The 18,264-nt window shown below is 53.3% G+C and overlaps 1 protein-coding gene across 2 annotated transcripts in view; it reads right to left on the reverse strand.

Moving 5' to 3' along the window:
* Positions 1–8,627: 8,627 nt before the first annotated feature.
* ldd (lipid droplet defective) overlaps positions 8,628–18,264 on the reverse strand; it is a 38,453-nt gene continuing 28,816 nt past the window's right edge. The window contains exons 47-50 of one of the 2 annotated variants that reach the window (XM_019841614.2): positions 17,881–18,029; positions 17,521–17,703; positions 15,744–15,987; positions 8,628–10,156 (exon numbers count right to left, since the gene is read on the reverse strand). In XM_019841614.2, the coding sequence (XP_019697173.1) occupies positions 10,028–10,156; positions 15,744–15,987; positions 17,521–17,703; positions 17,881–18,029 (705 nt within the window). In that variant the 3' untranslated portion in view covers positions 8,628–10,027. The remainder of the gene's footprint in view (positions 10,157–15,743; positions 15,988–17,520; positions 17,704–17,880; positions 18,030–18,264) is intronic. The other variant, XM_025303246.1, reaches the window with a different exon arrangement.

Genomic DNA, 18,264 nt, shown 5'->3' on the forward strand with positions numbered 1-18,264 from the left:
ACACTCTGGGCAGACCTAAGTGTCGGCTTTATACATTCGACTCACCCCACTCTGCCGCCGCCGTCTCCGCTGCCGCCGCCGCCGCCGTCTCCGTCGCCGCCGCCGCCGCCGGCGTCGTCGTCGCCGCTGCCGCCTGGCTGACAACCACCTAGGCAGACCGCGACTTGTCCCCTGCTCCGGTCGAATTTTTTCGAATTTCTTTCTTTTCATTTCCTCTTTTCGCCCGGTTCCTCTCCCGCTCTCTTTCTCCCCCCTGTTCACGTCCACTCGATGTGAAATTTCGTCGGAGCAACGGAATTCTTAACGAGCGTCTTTCCCGCGAGTTCTCTCCGGCTCCGCCGAGACACACGGAAGTTTGTGAGTAAACAGAGCGAAATCTGTTTGTGTGATTGGTCCCCCCGGGGAAGGGGGCGGGGGCGAGTGTCTCGATTAAATAATTTTCTGCAGCTCTCGCTGGAGTCGCGTAATCCCTCCTTCGGAGTCGGAAACGCGCCGGCTTAGCGCGAATTGTTGACGGTGAGAGCCCATTCCGAGATGGGAATTCGGTAAACGGCGAGTTGACCGAACGGGGTCGCGTTTGGAATAAACGTTAAGCGTTTTCCGGTAGCGCGGGAACAGGCTGCTTCGTTAATTAAAAGACTTACTCTTGCGGTCGGGAGCCAATTACATTATAAGGGGAGAAAGGGCGCGTTCCTCTCCTTGAGATTCAGCGCGACTCCTCTTCTTTTTCTTCTTCCTCTCTTCTTGCGTCTCTCCCTATTATGCGAGACGTATTCCGGTATTAAGAGAAAGGAAACGTCCCGGAGACCGTGCGCGTTCCCGCGGATTAAACTTTCGGAACGGTGGAGAGAAACAGCGGAGAGAAATACGTGTCTCCTCGAAGAAAATGTCTCTCGGGGGTTACGAGCCGGGGAAGAACAACGAGGGATCTCGGAAGAGCTCCTCCCCTCCCCCCGTTCAGTTCGGAGCCACGTATCGAGAGCCTCACGTTAGACGCCGTTATGAATGTAATTCGTACTCGCTGAGCGTCGCCGAGCCGAGCCGTCGCGAAAAGTCGATATCGCGAGCCGCACGCTCTTCTTTATCAGCGACAGGCATCGGAGCAGAACTCCCGCGGCGAACAGAATTTCCCGTGTCTTTTCAATTACCCGGGATCCCAGTATGATCTCGACGAGGAGGCGGTCTTCGATCTTCCTCGCGTCTTCCGCCGCTCTCCCTTCTACCTCGTGTACCTCTGCTGCCCACCCACCCCACCCCCCTCCTTCCAGGACGTGCAAGTCCCAAGAACTCGCGGAATCCTCTAGCCGATGCTCGCGTAATTTGCATACGATTAATCTTGATCAACGCGGCACCCAGCCTCCCCTCCCGCGCCTCTCTTCTCGTCCTGGCCTCACAGGCTCGTCTTCGTCTTCGTGATCTAGTGGCAGGCAGGTTAAATGGCGAACACCTACCGACGCCGTGATGGATCGTTACCATCTTGGTGAGACTGAGGTTGCGCCACAAGACGAATTCGGCAAAGGGGGATCGATCTAATTAAACGCACGTACGGTCGCGAGCAGGAGCACGGGCGCGCGGGCACAGAGAGCCATGCGGGGGCAGGACGTCGGCGGCGGCGGATGAGAACTGATTGAATTACGGTATGCAGATTTGCGTCAACAGCGCATTCCGAAGCGTCGCGCGCTGCCGACGACGGTAACCGCGTTATGCCGCGGGCTGAATAATGCGAGCGCGCTCCAAAGCCGCTCCAAGTCCGTGCTGCGCCCCCCCCCCCCCTTCGGACTCGCCGCCGGTATGTGTCTTGTGAGGCGAATCATTTTTTCCCTCTTTTTCCAAATGCAGAGTTCTCTCCGACAAGTGGCGAGTCGCGACACGATGTCCCGTCTTCCGGCTTCACGATGAGAGAGAAAGAGAGAAACGAATCGGCCGGACGCGACGCGCTTTACGAGTTTTTCGCAACGAGAAACAGGCTTCGTTCTTTTCTTCCTTTTCTTTTCAATACGCATCGGGCGGTGTACAATCGGTCTCTTTCCTTCCTTCTCTCCTTCTCCCCTTCTCTCTTCTCTTTCTCTCTTCTTTCGACATGGCCGGGCACAATCGCGCGCATTGTGGATGCGCAAAATCGATACACGAGGGACACGAGGGTATCGGAAGGGGAGGATGAAGAGGGTTTACTTAACTCAAAGTTACATAAAGTTACGTAACTTAGACTCGCGCAAGATGGATTGCCGCCGTGTCTGCTTGTATTATCCCACGGCGGATTCAGTAGCGAGAATCGATCTAATTAGACACGCCTCCATCAATCGCTACGAGACACCGAACGAGCATTCGCCTTAATTGAATCGACGCTTACAGATCCGCATTGCGCGCGTTCGATACGCCACATCTACCAAAACATTGCTCGCTCGTCACCTAGAGACACACACACACACACACACACACACACACAGAGAGAGAGAGAGAGAGAGAGAGAGAGCGACAGAGAAAGGCTTTCGTCGTTTATATTATGTCGCTTAACGATTCGTCCGATCGCGTGCTCGTATTTCGCGGCCGACGTCGCTTCTTCGCGTTCGTCAGCGCTAAAACGATAAATCGATACTCACGCGATTAATGCGGCTCGCATGCACCGTAAACAGAAATCTACGGGATGTATAATTATTGTTTATTCCCGGCGCGGCCGCATCGTATCGCATCGCGCACCGCAACGGCAACGTAACTCAACGCAACGCAACGCATCGCATCACCGCCTGCGCCACCGCCGCCGCCGCCGCCGCCATCCTCAATACCTGCATCCCTTTTTCCTTTTTCGCGCTCATTACTGCCACGCGCGCTCGATATTATGGCCCGATGAGTCAAAAAACAGGAAACTCGAAATTTCCATTGCTAATGACGCGGGAGTATACCCGCGGCCGATGGTGTTATCGTTATCTTGCCGCTCGGGCTGTATGTAAGCTCGACGGCACACGCGAACGAATTTAATCGCGTATCCTCGAATTTTCCACGCGATAAAGCCCTCGCCCGTTTCCCCGCGTCCTGCGCCCGCGCGACCCTCCTCTCTCTCTCTCTCTCTCTCTCTCTCTCTCTCTCTCTCTCTCTCTCTCGCACGCGTGCGCGCCGGAGGGAATACCTCGCTAACAAAAATAACGGCCCCGGCGAACGCGAGCCGTCTAAAAGGAGTGCGTTATTAAAAGAGCGACTCCCCGCTGCGCCACGCGTTACCTCGTTCGTCCGTGTAATGATCCCGGGAATGCTGAACTCGTATATTCGCACGCGTTGCCGCGGGCGAGCGGGCTTTTTTTACCGCGTGACTATCGTTCAAGGACAAAAAGTGCGCTGTATCGGACAACTTTTTGGTTTATCGTTATTACCGTGCGCCTGCGGCGGACCGCAGGACTGCCGAGCGTCTCGCAGAGAACTGTTGTAACTCAGCAGCTGGAAACTCCCAAGACCGCTCGACTTCTCGCGGAAAGTACTATAAATTAACAAGTAAGATCCCCCGGCTCTCTCGATGCTTGCGACTCGTCCTCCTCCGCGCACTCTCCGTGCACCGCGTTCGAGCTGAAACGCGACTTGCGCCCCCCGCCGCGTTCTTCGTTTGGGCGCACGTTCGTCCTTCGAAGCGGCGGGGAAACCGACGATGTCGCGGAGCTGAAAAATGTCGGAGCGATCGCATTTTGGGGATCAGGACGGGTCGAGCAAAGCCGGCTCTAACGGCGGGGTTAATAAGCCTTTTGTGGTTATTCCGCAGAGCCAAAGTAACTCTGGACGTGTATGTGTGTGTGTGTGCGTGCGCGTGTGTGTACCGCTATCTCGTATTCCTATCTCCTGCCGAGCTCATCGGGATACAAAAACTATCCCGCTCGCCCGCTCGACTATCGTATTATCCGATTCGGAGGAGTTCGGAGGGCTTAATTTCGCCGACGATTGATCCCGAATCTCCATACCGGCTGAATCCGGGCGTCGCGCGCGGCGATCGCGCGGCGGTATCGCGCGCCGCACGAGAAAGCACCCTCCGGGAGATTAACCCTCTCGACTTATTTCGAGCGATCTAACTTGCTCGCTCGCTCGTTCGCCCGTCCGCCCGCCGCCGTCGCCGTCGCCGGGAGGAATCTCCGTCTCGCGAGGAGGACACTTGAGAGACGCGATGCTGATAAAGGATCTCCATTCACCAAGACGGACTGGCACGTAGCGCAGGCTCGAGCCGGCCCCGACTGTCTCGCTCGCGTCCCCGTGAATGCGCAATTGTGCGCATTGTGCGCCCGACGACTACACGAGCGGCTGCTGCGGGGCTGAAGAGAAGGGCGCGCAGCGTCCTCCTCTCAACGTCGGCTCGTCGCGTCGCGAGACGCGCGTCTCGCGCGCGCTTCGTCATTTATCTCTCTCGCTGAATTCCAGATATATTCCAGAGATCCCGGGGCGCGCGTCCGCGAGCGCGCGGCGCCGCGGCGGCACGGTTATTGCGGGACAAAATGGCGCGTAATTAACGCCGGTATACCGGAATAAATGGGGAGAAGAGTCCGCTGCGACACGACCGGCCGATCACCGGCGACCGGATATAATCGGGCCAATTGTACAACGATCGCTTCCGCCCGGCAGATTCGCGCAAACTGTCCGATTCAATTACGGGCTGTTTTACGCTCCCGAGATTGAAAATTTAACGAGTCGCGCGTCGCTGGAAGGATCCGCGCGCTCGCGCGAGAGGCGCCGCTGCCGCCGCCTCTCTTGGCGTATAAAGCCAATCGTCTACAATGGCAGTAAGCAGTAAGAAGTAAGCGTAATAAGCGGTAAGAAATAAAGCAAACACAGTCGATTATGACAAAAATAATCAACTGTGCTTCGTCCATTTCTTACTGTTCACTGCTTACTTCTTACTGCTCACTGCCATTGTAGACGGTTGCTTAACGCGCGCGAGGCGGCGCGAAACGGACGTGCGGACGCGTGCGTGTGTGTTTCCGGCTAGGATATGTATAATAATTACGCCGAGCGGCGAGCGAGAGCGAGAGCGTGTGCTGGTAACAGACGGCGGCGGGTGCATAAGCAGCGCCGTTTAATCCTCGTGGAGTCGCGCGCAGTCGGCGAATTCTCCGTGTCTCACAAAAGATTTTCGGTATGTCTGCATACATACACGCACGCGCATAGACACAGGTATCGCTGGCATTCTTCCTTACCTTCCAACCTACCACTTGCCTGCTATCCCTTCGCTACGCTCGTAGCTGAAGTAAAGTAAGCGTGCATATTCCACCGACGTCGTCGTCGGCGCGCGGCCGCGCGAGCGCATCTGCGAATGACAGCAGTTGTTTCCAAGTTTATCCGAAGCTGCGGAACGTATTCGGCCTCTTAATTCGGCCCGTCGTCTGGCCGCGTTCTCGAGGAACAGCCAGGCGAGACGGTAATCGCCACGTATTCGCAAAGCCGACGACGACCCGGTCTCGCGAGCGGCACACGTGAGCGGCGAGAACGAGCGCACGCGCGTGCGCGCCTTCGTTACTTCAATTTATTCCATTATTATGCCGATGCTGCGGCTTGAGAGCAAAGGCAAAGGCAGCCGAGGCGGAAATACATGCACCGTGCGCGGCGTTAAAATTTTACGACGACGCGGCACGGGGATAAACTTGGGACGAGAGAAACACCGAGCGATGAGACGCCGATCCGCGGCGATGACGGTCGCGATTCGGCGGAAATCGATGTGCGAATCGGCTGACGCGGCGGTGGTGAAATTTGCCGCGCCTTTCGCTGAAATCGCGAGGCAGAGTATAGAAATCGAGGCTGCGCGACGGCGGAAAGTTCGAAATTTATCGCCGATAGCTACCTGAATGCGCGAGCGAGCTATCGAGGCGACGTTACCCCTCATTCTTTTGCCTCGCCCTCCTCGCTGTCTCTAGTCTGTTTACGCTGATTTACAAGTCGCGCTTTAGAACGGCCATTCTGCGCAGAGTCGCTCTTCTGGAGAAAGACGGGGAAGATGAAAAATTTCTTCTCCCCTTGCTTCCCGTCTTCCCGCCTCCGTCTCTCTCTCTCTCTCTCGGACGGCATGCTGCGTGAGACGCGGCGTTTCTTGCGCGACGCCAAACTCCAGGACGTCGTCGTCGGAGATACGGCCGCTCCTCGTCCGAGAATAATCGACCGCGCTTCGTTTCCTCGGCGTCCTCTGATCCCGCCCCGGAGGGACGGAGAGCCTAAATGCCGTCGTATCGGGCAGAATTACGGCGGCTTAATCTTTCCCTTTATTTCTTTCTTCCCGCCCTGCGCCGTCCCTCGATCGCCGGCCGGCAGCCCGCGGTTATTCCCGGCACGTAGACGATCCGGCTAAACTTCTCCTTAACGCGTTTTCCTGAACGCGCTTTTTTCCCGCAACGCTTTTGTTGTAATTGTACACGTGTCCGATTCGTGCGAAATGTCGCGCTCTCTCTCTCTCTCTCTCTCTCTCCCCCCCGCGCTCTCTCTCTCTCTCTCTCTTTCTCTCGGCGAGCTGGAGGACAATCAAGCGCGCGGCAAGCGGCGGAATTTCGGTGGATTTGGTCCTTCGCTTTCCGACCACGTGAGAATAAAAGCGGTCGACTCGTGCGCGACTCGTCCGGACGCGGTCCGCGAAATGCACCTTCGCGCGTTTGCGCTTCTTCCGTTGCTTTTTACAGCGGCCAAGTCGTTGCCGCAGACTCGGGCGGGAAACAAGCGGTCGGGTGTTACACGACGACCATCGCGACTACGGCGACTACGGCGACGAAGAGCGCGAGGAGAATTTCCCTGCGCGGGGGAGATAACACGTTCTCTCGCCCTGGCGCCATAATCTGCAACGTCGAAATTTTCTTACGCTCCTTATTACCGTGCAGCCGCGTACATTCCGCGCGCAAGTTTCGCCGCGAGGACGCGACAGACGGGAAAGTTCAGCGATGTCGAAGGGCCGTGCAGCGCGATAGAGAGAGATAAGCGAGAGCGGTGACTCGACGAGGGGGAAAGGGCGGAAAACACGGGTGTCCGGAAATTGGCCGGACTTCTTTTCTTTTCGCGCGAGCTCGACGAGCCGAAGTCGATTTTCCCCGCGATTCCCCACTCGGCGAGCTCGTTCGTGCGCGGCGCGAAGCCGCGACGACGGCTCAACCGCGATGCTGAAAAAGCTCACGGATAAAGTCTGACATCCTCGTGCTCGCGCGACGCGCGAACCCGAGAAGACACCCGATATACTCTGCTACGCAGCTCAGCCCGGAGAAGAGCGTGTCCTTTTATCCTTTCTCTCCTCCGCGGGGTGCTCGGTTTATACCGACCGCGGCAATAAATACTGCCGTCGCGCGCTTTATCGCCGCGTCTCCTTTCAATTTCGCGCCGTTCGCGACGCGACAACCTCGATTTTCGTGTTTCTCCGCGTGAATCGACGCCTCGCGTCGTCGTCCGGGACAAATAAGTAAAAGCCCCGGGCGATCCTGCTCTTCTTCCGCGCTTAACCCGCGCACATATGTTTCTCGCGGCGCGATATTTAACCAGTCGCTCGGCGCTGTGTCAAGCGTACTCGTCGATAATCGCCCGCGGTGGAAATTGATGGGCAGAGGCAAGTGTCCGCGGCCCACGTGGGAGCCGCCCGTTTGCGAAAATCGCACCGTCGACGCGCCGATCGCGCGAGGCACGGACCACCGACGCGGCCACGTCAGCGCGATTCGAAATTTTGGCTCCGCGTTAATCCCGCAATGTCCGTGGAACTTGAAGGGCCAACGGCTAATTTCAGGATCTAATTGTGCGGGCAGAGGGGGCTGCTTATAAATTATTTACAGCCCCGTGGTTATAAATTATTCGGATTCCTTCAGGCGATTGTTCCGTTGTTTGTATTCATATATTTCGTTGCACGGGAAAGAAAAATGTTACGAGTTAACGAATTATTAAAAATTCATCGAGTTATGTTTATTTGTCAGATAATGACGGGCGGACTCTATACGTATCCGGTTATCGAGCGAATTTTTAATTTTCGCTCGGATATCTCTCTCTCTCTCTCTCTCTCTCTCTCTCTCCTTATTTTCAGCGAGCTCGTCGAACGTCTGTTGCAACCGGAAGCGTTCCGTATAATAATTTGTACATATCGTCAGTTTCCTATTCAATATATCGCTCTTGATCGTTCCGCGATCCCAGGACACTGGGCGCGTGTCGTGCGATAACGAACTCGATGTCGACGAGAGATCGATTAAATAACGAGTTCAAAGTAGTCGACGAAATATTTTCATCATCTGACGAGAATCGCGAAAGACTCAGCAGTATGATCCGTGCGTGGTATTTGCATCACTCGTTGGCTCAACAAGTGACAACTCAGTCACGAAATGGTACGTGACGCGCGACAATACGAAAACAACGGGCACCTTTGGAAAGGTGAAGTCATCACCTCTCGCTGGTCGCCAATCAATGACAAACATATTCTGTGGTTGCTGAGAGATTATAGCGATCAGTATAAAATATTCCGGGTCCAAGTTATCATCGCAATTATTGAATTGTCATCAATCTGGAGTTGACTCGAAGGCGGCGGCGGCAGTCTTTTGAGCCGCCAAATTCCTGGCGTAGGAGTTTGTAATTTTAGTAAAAAATAATGTTGTTTGATCTTTTTACCCATTTGTCTGTTAATTTTTATTAGATTATTCAATATTTGTTCATCACAATACATATAATACTCTATCTCTCTTTTTCTCTCTCTCTCTCTCTCTCTCTACAGTTGAGTTTGTTACATATCTAACATTCTACATACTGAAATTAAAAATTAAGAAGGAAGAAAATTAAATGTAGACAAGGGGTTGAAAATATTAAAAGTAATTCCTAAATAAGTTCTTTTGTAAGTCTCATCAAAACGACACTTAGCAGTTTGACCATTCGTAGCGTCAAAAATTGATAACCTGTGTCATGTTCACACACCTCGAAGTTCCTTACTGGTCTCTCAAATCTGACGGAATGTGTAGGATCAGTGATATAAAGTAACAACCGACATGTCGAGTTTTGTCATACTCGTGCTCATGAATGACGTCGTCGAGGTTTAATTTAATAATTAAGTTAATGTTTAAATTAATAAACACGATGTCCTGAGACAGAAGTGGAGATCGACTGCTGTTATTGGCTAAATCAAAAAAAGGTTTTATACTTCATCGATTTCTACTACGATACTATACACAATCGACACGCATACACGCACAAAAACATACGAGATATGTAGGTACGAGGTTGTAGGGAGCGAGAGACATACACGCACGTGTCAGATATTTAGCGGACGCGCGAGGGAATAATATTATCCTGTTTGCTGAAACAGGATCGTAATCGATTGAGCAATCATCCGGTGGCAAAAACCGGGAGTTTTGACTCCCCGCTCGGTTAACCTCGCGGGATATTTTCGTTCGAAGGCCTATTAGTGAGCGTGCATCGCTCTGAATCGATCGCGTACTCATTTCGATCACGAGCTCACAATCGACTAATGGAGCGAGGATCGCGTTTTCGTCTCGCATTTATTAAGAAAAAAAGAAAGAAATAACAAGAGAAAGAAATATATATACGTATACCTCCCTTAATTCCATAATTCTAAAAACCGCACGGACTAACCGAGACGAGACTCTACGCTACGAATACTAGTAAACTCTCTGGAATCCTTGCTAAATTAAAGTCTCCGCAAAAAGTATTTACAGATCCGAGGCCGCGTCGAGTTGCGTTTCGCGCCTCGCTGCGCATTTCTAAAATCTGCTCCTCTGAGGAAGCTGGTCCAAATCTGAATTCATGTCGCCCACGGGTGAGTGGACGTCTAAAATCTCCCCGGGAAAGCCGTGCGAGGACCACAAAGCGCATCCTTTCTCCCCCTCTGTCCATTCGCTTAAGCTCATATTGCGCGTTTCGTCGTGACAACGAACGAACGAAAAGGCAAACTGTCACAGCAATTGCTACGAAAATCGCCGCGTGCTCGCGCTCGCGAGCCGTAAGAGCTCTGAGGGAGCAGCAGAGGCTTCGCCGAGGACATGAAACTTAGGCTAATCCCAATTGCTCCTCCGGTTCTCCAGCGGGAAGGGCCGAGCGAATGCGCTCAGAACGTGTCCATGTGAATGGTGTCCATACTGGTGTACATGTTGGGCACACTGTTCCTGCTGGCTTGGCCGAACACAGTCACGTCGACGACCTCGTCGTCCAGCTCCTCCGAGAAATTCACCAGGACCTGCGCATTTCATTATTGCACGAGCTAAGAAGTGAGAAAAAACTGCCGCCCGGCCGCTACGAGAGGACTTGGTCGCGCGTTCCGCAATATGAAACAATTGAATTTCCAACGTCGAATGAATATCAATCTCTTGCCGCGTCGACACGTCAACACGCGCGAACCGCGCGACACCGCGTCAACGGCGGAAGAAACGATTCTGTAAAGACTGCGCGCAATCCCGTGCCGCCGATAAGTAAGTCGTAATAACGAGCTCGCGCTCGTAATTATCACGACTGTAGTAAGTCTTGCGCCGCGAGACTGCAGGACTAAGCGCAAACTTTCGCTCGTAGCACTTCCGCTCGTGGCACTTCCGCGCGTGCTTTGCGTTGAAGCACAGTCCGCGAAGGGAGGCGGCGGAGGAGTTGCACGACGAAGAAGGGCTTTCCTCTCGCAAGAGCAAGTCCCATAAAAATCTCCAAACTTCCGCCCGGCCGGCCAAGTTCGCCCGGTTTACGTACACACAGCGCCGGCATACACTGCAAAAAATTCGCCACTTTGTTCGCGAGATCGTAGCCGTGGTCTTCGCGTCGCCGCGACGAACGGGCGCATTTACATAATGCTGCGCGACGTTGCGGGCCGACCGTTCGCAATGAATCTCTTCAGCGAAGCGCGGCTTTCTCGGCTCCGTGGCTCCGCTCGACTAGACGTCCAAATACCATCGCGCGGCTAATCACGTTGTTGCGCTGCGATCGGCCGATTAATTGTGCGGGAAAGGCCGAGCGCTGGAACGATGACTATGAGGTAGGATCGTTAGTACAGGTTATGTACAGAGTGTTTGGTAACCCATGTAACCACAGTCAATGGAGGCGTAAAACTGATTAAAACAAACGCAAACCGTACCATACGTTTTGCGCTATTCACACTAATTTTCGAGTTATTAATTATAGAAATCTGACGGGTGAGCACGCGTCGAGATAGACGATTGCAGGAGCATTACAGCCACCCGGTTGATCCAGCAACTGTCATCGGCGCGCGGAGAGACGTAGAAATAAGAGGCGAAATAAGACTAGCCGAATAACGACGCCTGTCTTGTCTTTACCGCTCACCGCGCGCGCCCTTCGCGGCAACAGTTGCAGGATCGACTGAGTCGCGCTCTTGATTTCTATAATTAATAACTCGACAATTATTGCCAATATCGCAAAATGGTGCGGGACTTTTATGTTCGTCTTGATCCAGAGTTCTATACCTCCACTGGCTATGGCTACATGAGTTACCAAACACCTCATGTATAACGGAGGGAAACGCTCGTCGCCGATGGAACACGCGATCGCGAGCGCGCTCATCTTGCGAGATGGAGTCATGGCCGGATCCTTCGTCGGGGGGATGAGTGAACAATAATATTTTCTTCGTTTGATTGCGGCGTTACGGCAAGCTCTCGGTTTTCCGAACCCTCCGTCACCGCGCGATATCCAATAGATGATACACACGTTCGAGCTGCGATGCATCGCTATTGCTCCACGGCCTGGAGGTTTCCTACCCATGCTAATACTTGCCGATTTGTTCGTCATTGCGTCTTTTGCGTGTTTTAGCGTCTATCAGCCGAGTGCTGATGAAAGAAAAATTGCTTCAAGAAGCGAGGTATCTGCGAGGTCGCATCGCGACCATTCAGGGATGAAAAACATCGCGACTGTGGGGGACGGAGGGTTGAATCTTTTGCGGCCTCGAGTACACGCGCACATTGCACGCATCGGATTGGCGAAGGACGAACGCGTTTGCGCGCGAAAACTCCGAGAGAGAGAGAGAGAGAGAGAGAGAGAGAGAGAGAGAGAGAGAGAGAGAGAGAGAGAGAGAGAGAGAGAGACTCCGAGTTGCGACCGGTGCATTGCAGCAATCCGGAAACTTCTTGGATTCGATTCGATCCAGTTTACTACTGTACTTAAAACTTAATTTATATTCCGAGCTTTGCTAACTTGAGCTGTTGCTATTGTCGTTACTGCAGGAGCTTACAAAACAAGGAGGGAGGGTTCATGGCGGACCCTTAATGTTCGCTCGCAACTAAGTTTCGTCGAAGCGGAGGGATGAATACGTGTGACGCAAGTTTCTATTTACGACGATTTAAATACGACGTCGGGGCGGGGAGTGGCACACAAGAGGGAGGGGTGGGGGAGGAGGGACGTTTTCCAAAGTATATTACGCATAAATTGCTTGCCTCCTCTCAATGACAACTAGCGGCTGGACAATGCCGCCGAAGTCGATCGAGACGATCACGATCGCGCGCCTTAAACGCCCGGGGAGGCGTCATTACTTTCATAGCTATGAAGCAAAAGCATTAACGTGGAAATTGCAAAACGTCGCGAGAGTTGATAGATCGAGCGTATTGTTTGTCGAGGAACGATTCTACTTCCGATGACAAAAAGGTCTCATAAGAGCCGTCTGGCGCGATCCGCTTCTCGTTTCAAATACTGAATTTTTCTTACTCTCCGCCACATCGCCGCCTTATAAGTGATCAATTAAGCTTCCATAATTTATCGCGCTCGATAACGCTCCACTCTCAAATTCCTCGCACGTTTTTAGTTCACTTCTCTTTCGCCCTGTCTCTCCCTTCCTCTCTCTCCCTTTCTCTCTCTCTCTCTCTCTCTCTCTCTCTCGCTCTCGCTCTCTCTCCACTCTACTCTGCCCTGCCGGTGAATTGATATTTTTTTCTCCAGCGTGCGCTCGCGTCGCTCGCTTTTTAATGGGTTCTGATGTAGATTTACGACGGCCGCTTTTACGATCGAATTTCCCCGCGCGGTTTTTCATAACGTTCGCATCTGCGAAATAAAATGAAGATCGCTGTTTACCGCCGCGCTTTCCCGTCTCGCGAGAATCAGATCGCACTCCCTTGATCCACAGTCGATCGATCACTCGCGCGCGACGATTTCAATTCCCGCCTTCCTTTCCTCGAGCGACGGCTACGACGACGACGACGACGACGATTCATTCCGGCCGGTTCTCCTTCGAGTTCCCGAACGCTGTGTAGAATCACGAAGAATAGTCGGCAGTGAGTTGCGCGCACACTTTTCGGGCCGTAGAATCTACATGCCCACACCGGTAATCTCGCTGTCGCTCGACGGCTCACGACGCGTGATTTACGATCTATACGCGCAAATAAATCGCACAACTCTGATTGATGTATCGCCGGGAAAATAGGCTGCCAAATACGAAGAAAAAAAGTTCCCGACCTCTTAATTCCGGTATGATGACTTTTATCTTCATTTCGCGACTGCGCGGAGAATATTTTTCGGTCGATGACGCAATAAATTCTTAACCTGCGTATATTGCGGCACGCATATATCGATAAAAAAATCTGTTCCCCCTTTTTTCTCGCGCGACAATCTGACTGGACAGATTAACGCGAAATAGATATCGGTCGGGGGTTTCAAGCGAACAAATTGAAACAAATAGAAGACAAATATGGTTGGTTTTACGGCGTAAATGCAGAAAAAAAGCGCTTGCGCTGTAAAGCGCGGTTTAATTCTAATTTCGTTTCATTATCCTCGGCTAGACAGCGTCCTGCGTAAGGAAGAAAAAAGGATAAAAGGGAGGGAATGAAGAGGAAAATAAAAAAGCGAAGGAATAAATAAAAAAAGCATAGAGATTGCATCAAGCTTTATGCGGCGTAGTAATGGCCATTTTTTGAGCTAATATCGCGCGGTAGCGCGTATTCTCTTTGTGCGACGCGACTGAATTTTCCGCATTTTCAGATTTCGTCGCCGTGCGCCTCCGCATCGTGAAAATAATTAATAACGCGATACCGCGCCGCGTATACGCGCGCGCGCACGTTCGAGAACGTGTTAATTAAAATCAACGTCTTCGCCTCGGCCTGGTATATGAAAATTTCAAAAGTTTTTTAATTAATCTCAAAATTAAAATTTCTTTATTAACCGGCTTATGCAAATGACGCCGGATGGCCGGCACTTTTCGTGTCAGTCGCGCGGTAAATTTCACCCGGAGAAGAGTCGCAAGCGCGCGCGCGCGCGCGCGCTCGGAAGTTCGGCAATAAGAAAGGGGCCGCGAGCGAGCGCGAGATGCAAATTTCGCCCAACGGCGACAACGGCGACGACCGCACGCGTGTGCATCTTCTTCCGGCGCGTCGTCGCGTTCTCTCGCGGCGGACCGCAGCGAAACGTTCCGCTTAAACGGCAGCGGGGACGGCGATTCATTGCGCGACACTCGAGCGTTGTTTCTCGAAATGTTTGTTTACTCCCGGTGCAGGATCGCGCGTACCAGCGAGTTCCCGCAGCACACGCGACTTTTCCCCGCAGCTTGACGCTGACGATGTCGCGGACAAAGCGACGTAAGCTATTAACAAAAGCGGAGAAGAGCGCGTCCGCGGCGACCGGGGCGATGAAGAAACCGACTGGGAGATACTGATTGACTGCAAAAGGATGAAAACGAAGACGAGGCACATCGAGCGTGCCGTGAGTTGCGCTACGTTAACGCGTAGTTATCGACGTGCAGTTTTAATTGCCTGCATTCATGGCGCGTAATTTCGTTAAACGCGCGCGGTTCTCTCGGCGGGAGGCTTTGGCTTCGCGCTCCGACTCGCGCGCTGCTGACTTGCATTTGCCGACAATATGCATTTGCCGACAATGCGCGTAATGCGCTCTCATCGAGCGACCTGAAAGACAATCACCCTCGCGGCGCGAGAGAGGAGCGCTCACAGCAAGGAGGGGGGGGGGGAGCGCGTATCATATGCGTAAGATTTACACTCGGCAGTTCCGAATAGATTCGAGCTTCATTACCCGAACGGTGAATTGCTTCAAGAGAAAGGGAGAGAGGGAGAGAAAGAGGAAAAGGAAGAGAGGAAGAGGAAGTAAGCGGTTAATTAACAGCAGTTTTCCGCGAGGAAAAGGGCGCGGGGGAGGGGGATTGGGGCGGTCGGAAAGGGTCGCGCGCGCGTTCCAGCTACTCGGAAAGCATTTAGGCGAGCTTAGAGAGGCAGCCGGTGAGCGCGGGGCTGAGTCGCCGGCCCCGCTCGGCAGCTTGTAAAGCATCGGAGCTGCTATGTAAGTGAGCTACGAGATGGGGCGGACCCATTAATATCCGTCAGGCTCGGTTCGGAAGGAGGGACGAAAACGCGCGCGCGGATCGTCTTCGTCGGCGACAAGGGCAGGCGCCGTGTACCGGCGTATAGGCGGTGCATCATCTGCGGAAGACAAGGGCCTTGGAATATCGCGCGCGCGCCACCCGAGCACGCACAATCGATCGATCCTTCGCCAAATATCGCCCCGTCGCGAAAATCAGCACCGCCGTTAATTCCGACCGCGATTAAGCGAGGCAGCGAGAGGAAATGTGGAGAATTCACTCGTTTCTCTTTCGACCTCGTCGGTGGGCGGGAAATGACACGCACTGAGTTCCGCGATATTCGGTGTATATCGGTTCGCGATAACTGGCCAGATAATCGACGACACGGTTCCACGTGGGGGGTGGGGGGGGGGACGTCCTCAGGATAATACGTAGCGAAGTTTCACGGAGGGGCGCGCGGCATAGGACGGGACGGTCGGAAACTAAAATTGGAAAATGAGAATCTCCGCGAGACGTCGATCGCTGAATTGAATTCACTGACCTGGTCGAGCGAGCTCTGTGTGAGCGTGTAGTCGGTGGCCTTAAGCTCCTCGGCCAAGAGCTTCAGCATGTTGAAGCTCGCGCTGAGCGCCATGTCCTGGCTCCGTGGCAGCAAAAGTCGAGCAGCCGTAGCCTGCCTCGAGGAGATCATCGCCTGTGGCAGATATTTCAGGATGGCTCGCCTAAGCTCCGCGGCGGTAACGGGCTGGCTGAATCGCAGGAAGGCGACGTATCCTTCGCCGAATCTGAAAGTCAAACGAGACTTGCGAATTTCCGACTTGCGAGCTCGCGCGGTACAACACGTCGCGACGATGCACGACGTTTGACTCTGACGTTGCGTGATAATCGCGACGACGTAAGATAGCTCCGAGGGGGAGAGGGACTCGTGATGAGAAGCACGAAGGAAATGGGAGACAGAAAGTCCCTCGACCCGTTCGATGCGCTTGAGCCGTCGATTTGCTCGCCTTCTCGTCAAGCGCATCAGAGATTGAGAGATATCGCGATATCAATATTTCAAGCTCGTCCGCGGACAAAGGACGCGGTAAATGAGCTTTTACCATGCTCTCGGTAGCCGGTGTAACAAAGTGCATTCGCCATTCTTTATCATTCGACCCGTACTCGTCGCCGACACACGGGCGGATTGTAGAATGGGCCGCTAACACGGCCAAGACCAAATCGTAAATTCTACCCCCGATGGCGAGACGACACCGCGAAGGGGCAGCCGAGGTCGAGGGTGGAAGAGGGATATACTTTCCGAGACACTTCGGGATGTAGCAGTTAAATATTTATGGCGCCCTGTGCGTTATTCCGTCCAGACCAGGCCGCGCGTGCGTTTGGAAGCTGGACGGATCTCTCTCTCTCTCTCTCTCTCTCTCTCTCGCTCTCTCTCTCTCTCTCTCTCTCTCTCTCTCTCTCTCTCTCTCTCTCTCTCTCTCTCTCTCTCTCTCTCTCTCTCTCTCTCTCTCTCTTTCTCTCTCTCTCTCTCTCTACGAATGCGCATAATCGATTTCCATCGGCAAAAGTGCCCGACGGAGCCGACCTCGTCGCATCACCGATTTCATGCCCATTGTGCGGCGGGACTAATTTTTGACGATAGCGCTATCATCCCCTTTTGTGAACCAATCTACCGAGAGAAATATAAAGAAAGGGCAAGAGAGAAAGAAAGAGAGAGAGAGAGAGAGAGAGAGAGAGAGAGAGAGAGAGAGAGAGAGAGAGAGAGAGCCCCGAGCCTCTTAACCGCAAGAGTTACCGTCAAAAGAACTTAGATTTAATTAAAGTGCCCAGCGGTTTCAAATTAAAGTGCGTTATGACGACTGCGAAATTTTCTTTGGGAAGAAGAGAGAGAGACAGAGAGAAAAAGGGTGAAGCAGAGGAAGAGAGAAAAATATTTGCCGGTTTAAATCGGGCGGTTCTTCGCGCAGCGGAGCGCTCTCTAATGGACTCCGGCCATCACTTCTTTCCGCGACGCTCCGCGTTTTCGCTATGTGTATCGCTCCGCTTCCACCTCTGCCATAAAGAAAATTATTCCACCGGATGAAGCGGTATAAAGACAAGAGCGTTTGATTGAGGAATTCGTTAAGCCGCGGGCAATGTGTAAGTATCTGTAAGCTCCCGAGTCTATCCAGGGCGGACAAAGGTGGGACAAAGGTGGGAAATCAGAGCCAGCTCCGCGAGCACGGTTTATGTGCCTGCTGGGAAATATCCTGCTGCGAGGGTTAAAAGAGACACGCGCCGCTCGAGAGACGAAATGATGGGATGGGTTCGATGTGATCTCTCACTTGTGCTTCAAATGCTGCGGCGTTCCGATACACCTGAGGCCGGCCCGGGCGAGGATCCCAACTTGGTTGCACAGGTCCTCGCATTCGGCGACGCTGTGCGAAGTCAGTATGACGCACCCCTGGTTCCTCGTCACTTGCCGCACCGCCCGTGCCACGAGACTCTTCGTGGCGGGGTCCATTCCGCTGGAAGAGAACGATCGAGTTGTTTTATCAATGCGCTATCGAATAACGCGATCGCGCGACCATAAGTTCGGAACGCGACAAAACGACCGCCGAATCCTGAATCAGCTTTCGCTTCGCGAAAGTTCACGTCCCTGCGTGCGTTCGTAGAAGTTCGCAGAAATGTCGAGAGAAAAGCACCTGGTAGGCTCGTCCATGAGTACCACTGCCACAGGTGCCATGACACTGATAGCGGCGCACAGCTTCCTTCTGTTGCCGCCGCTGAGACCGTCGACCCTCCGATGAGCATACTTGAGCAGATCGAACCTCTTCAGCGTCGACTCGACGGCCTGAAATTAGAAACGAAATCCTCGGATTTTTCCAATTCCACGTTGTATTCGCGAGAGCTTGGCTCTCGCTCACTAAAAGGCGGCGACCTTCTCTTGCCGCCGCAGGACTAGCAGCGACACTGCGGAGAGGAGGAGGCGACCTGCGGGAGACTTCGAGGACGTACGCGTTAAATCGGCGAACGTCGCGAGCTAACGATAATACAGTCGCATTAAGAATCTATCGATCTCACGACCA

This window comes from Harpegnathos saltator, unplaced genomic scaffold (genome assembly GCF_003227715.2).
Source record: "Harpegnathos saltator strain DR-91 unplaced genomic scaffold, Hsal_v8.6 scaffold539, whole genome shotgun sequence".
Classification (NCBI taxonomy): Eukaryota; Metazoa; Arthropoda; class Insecta; order Hymenoptera; family Formicidae; genus Harpegnathos; species Harpegnathos saltator.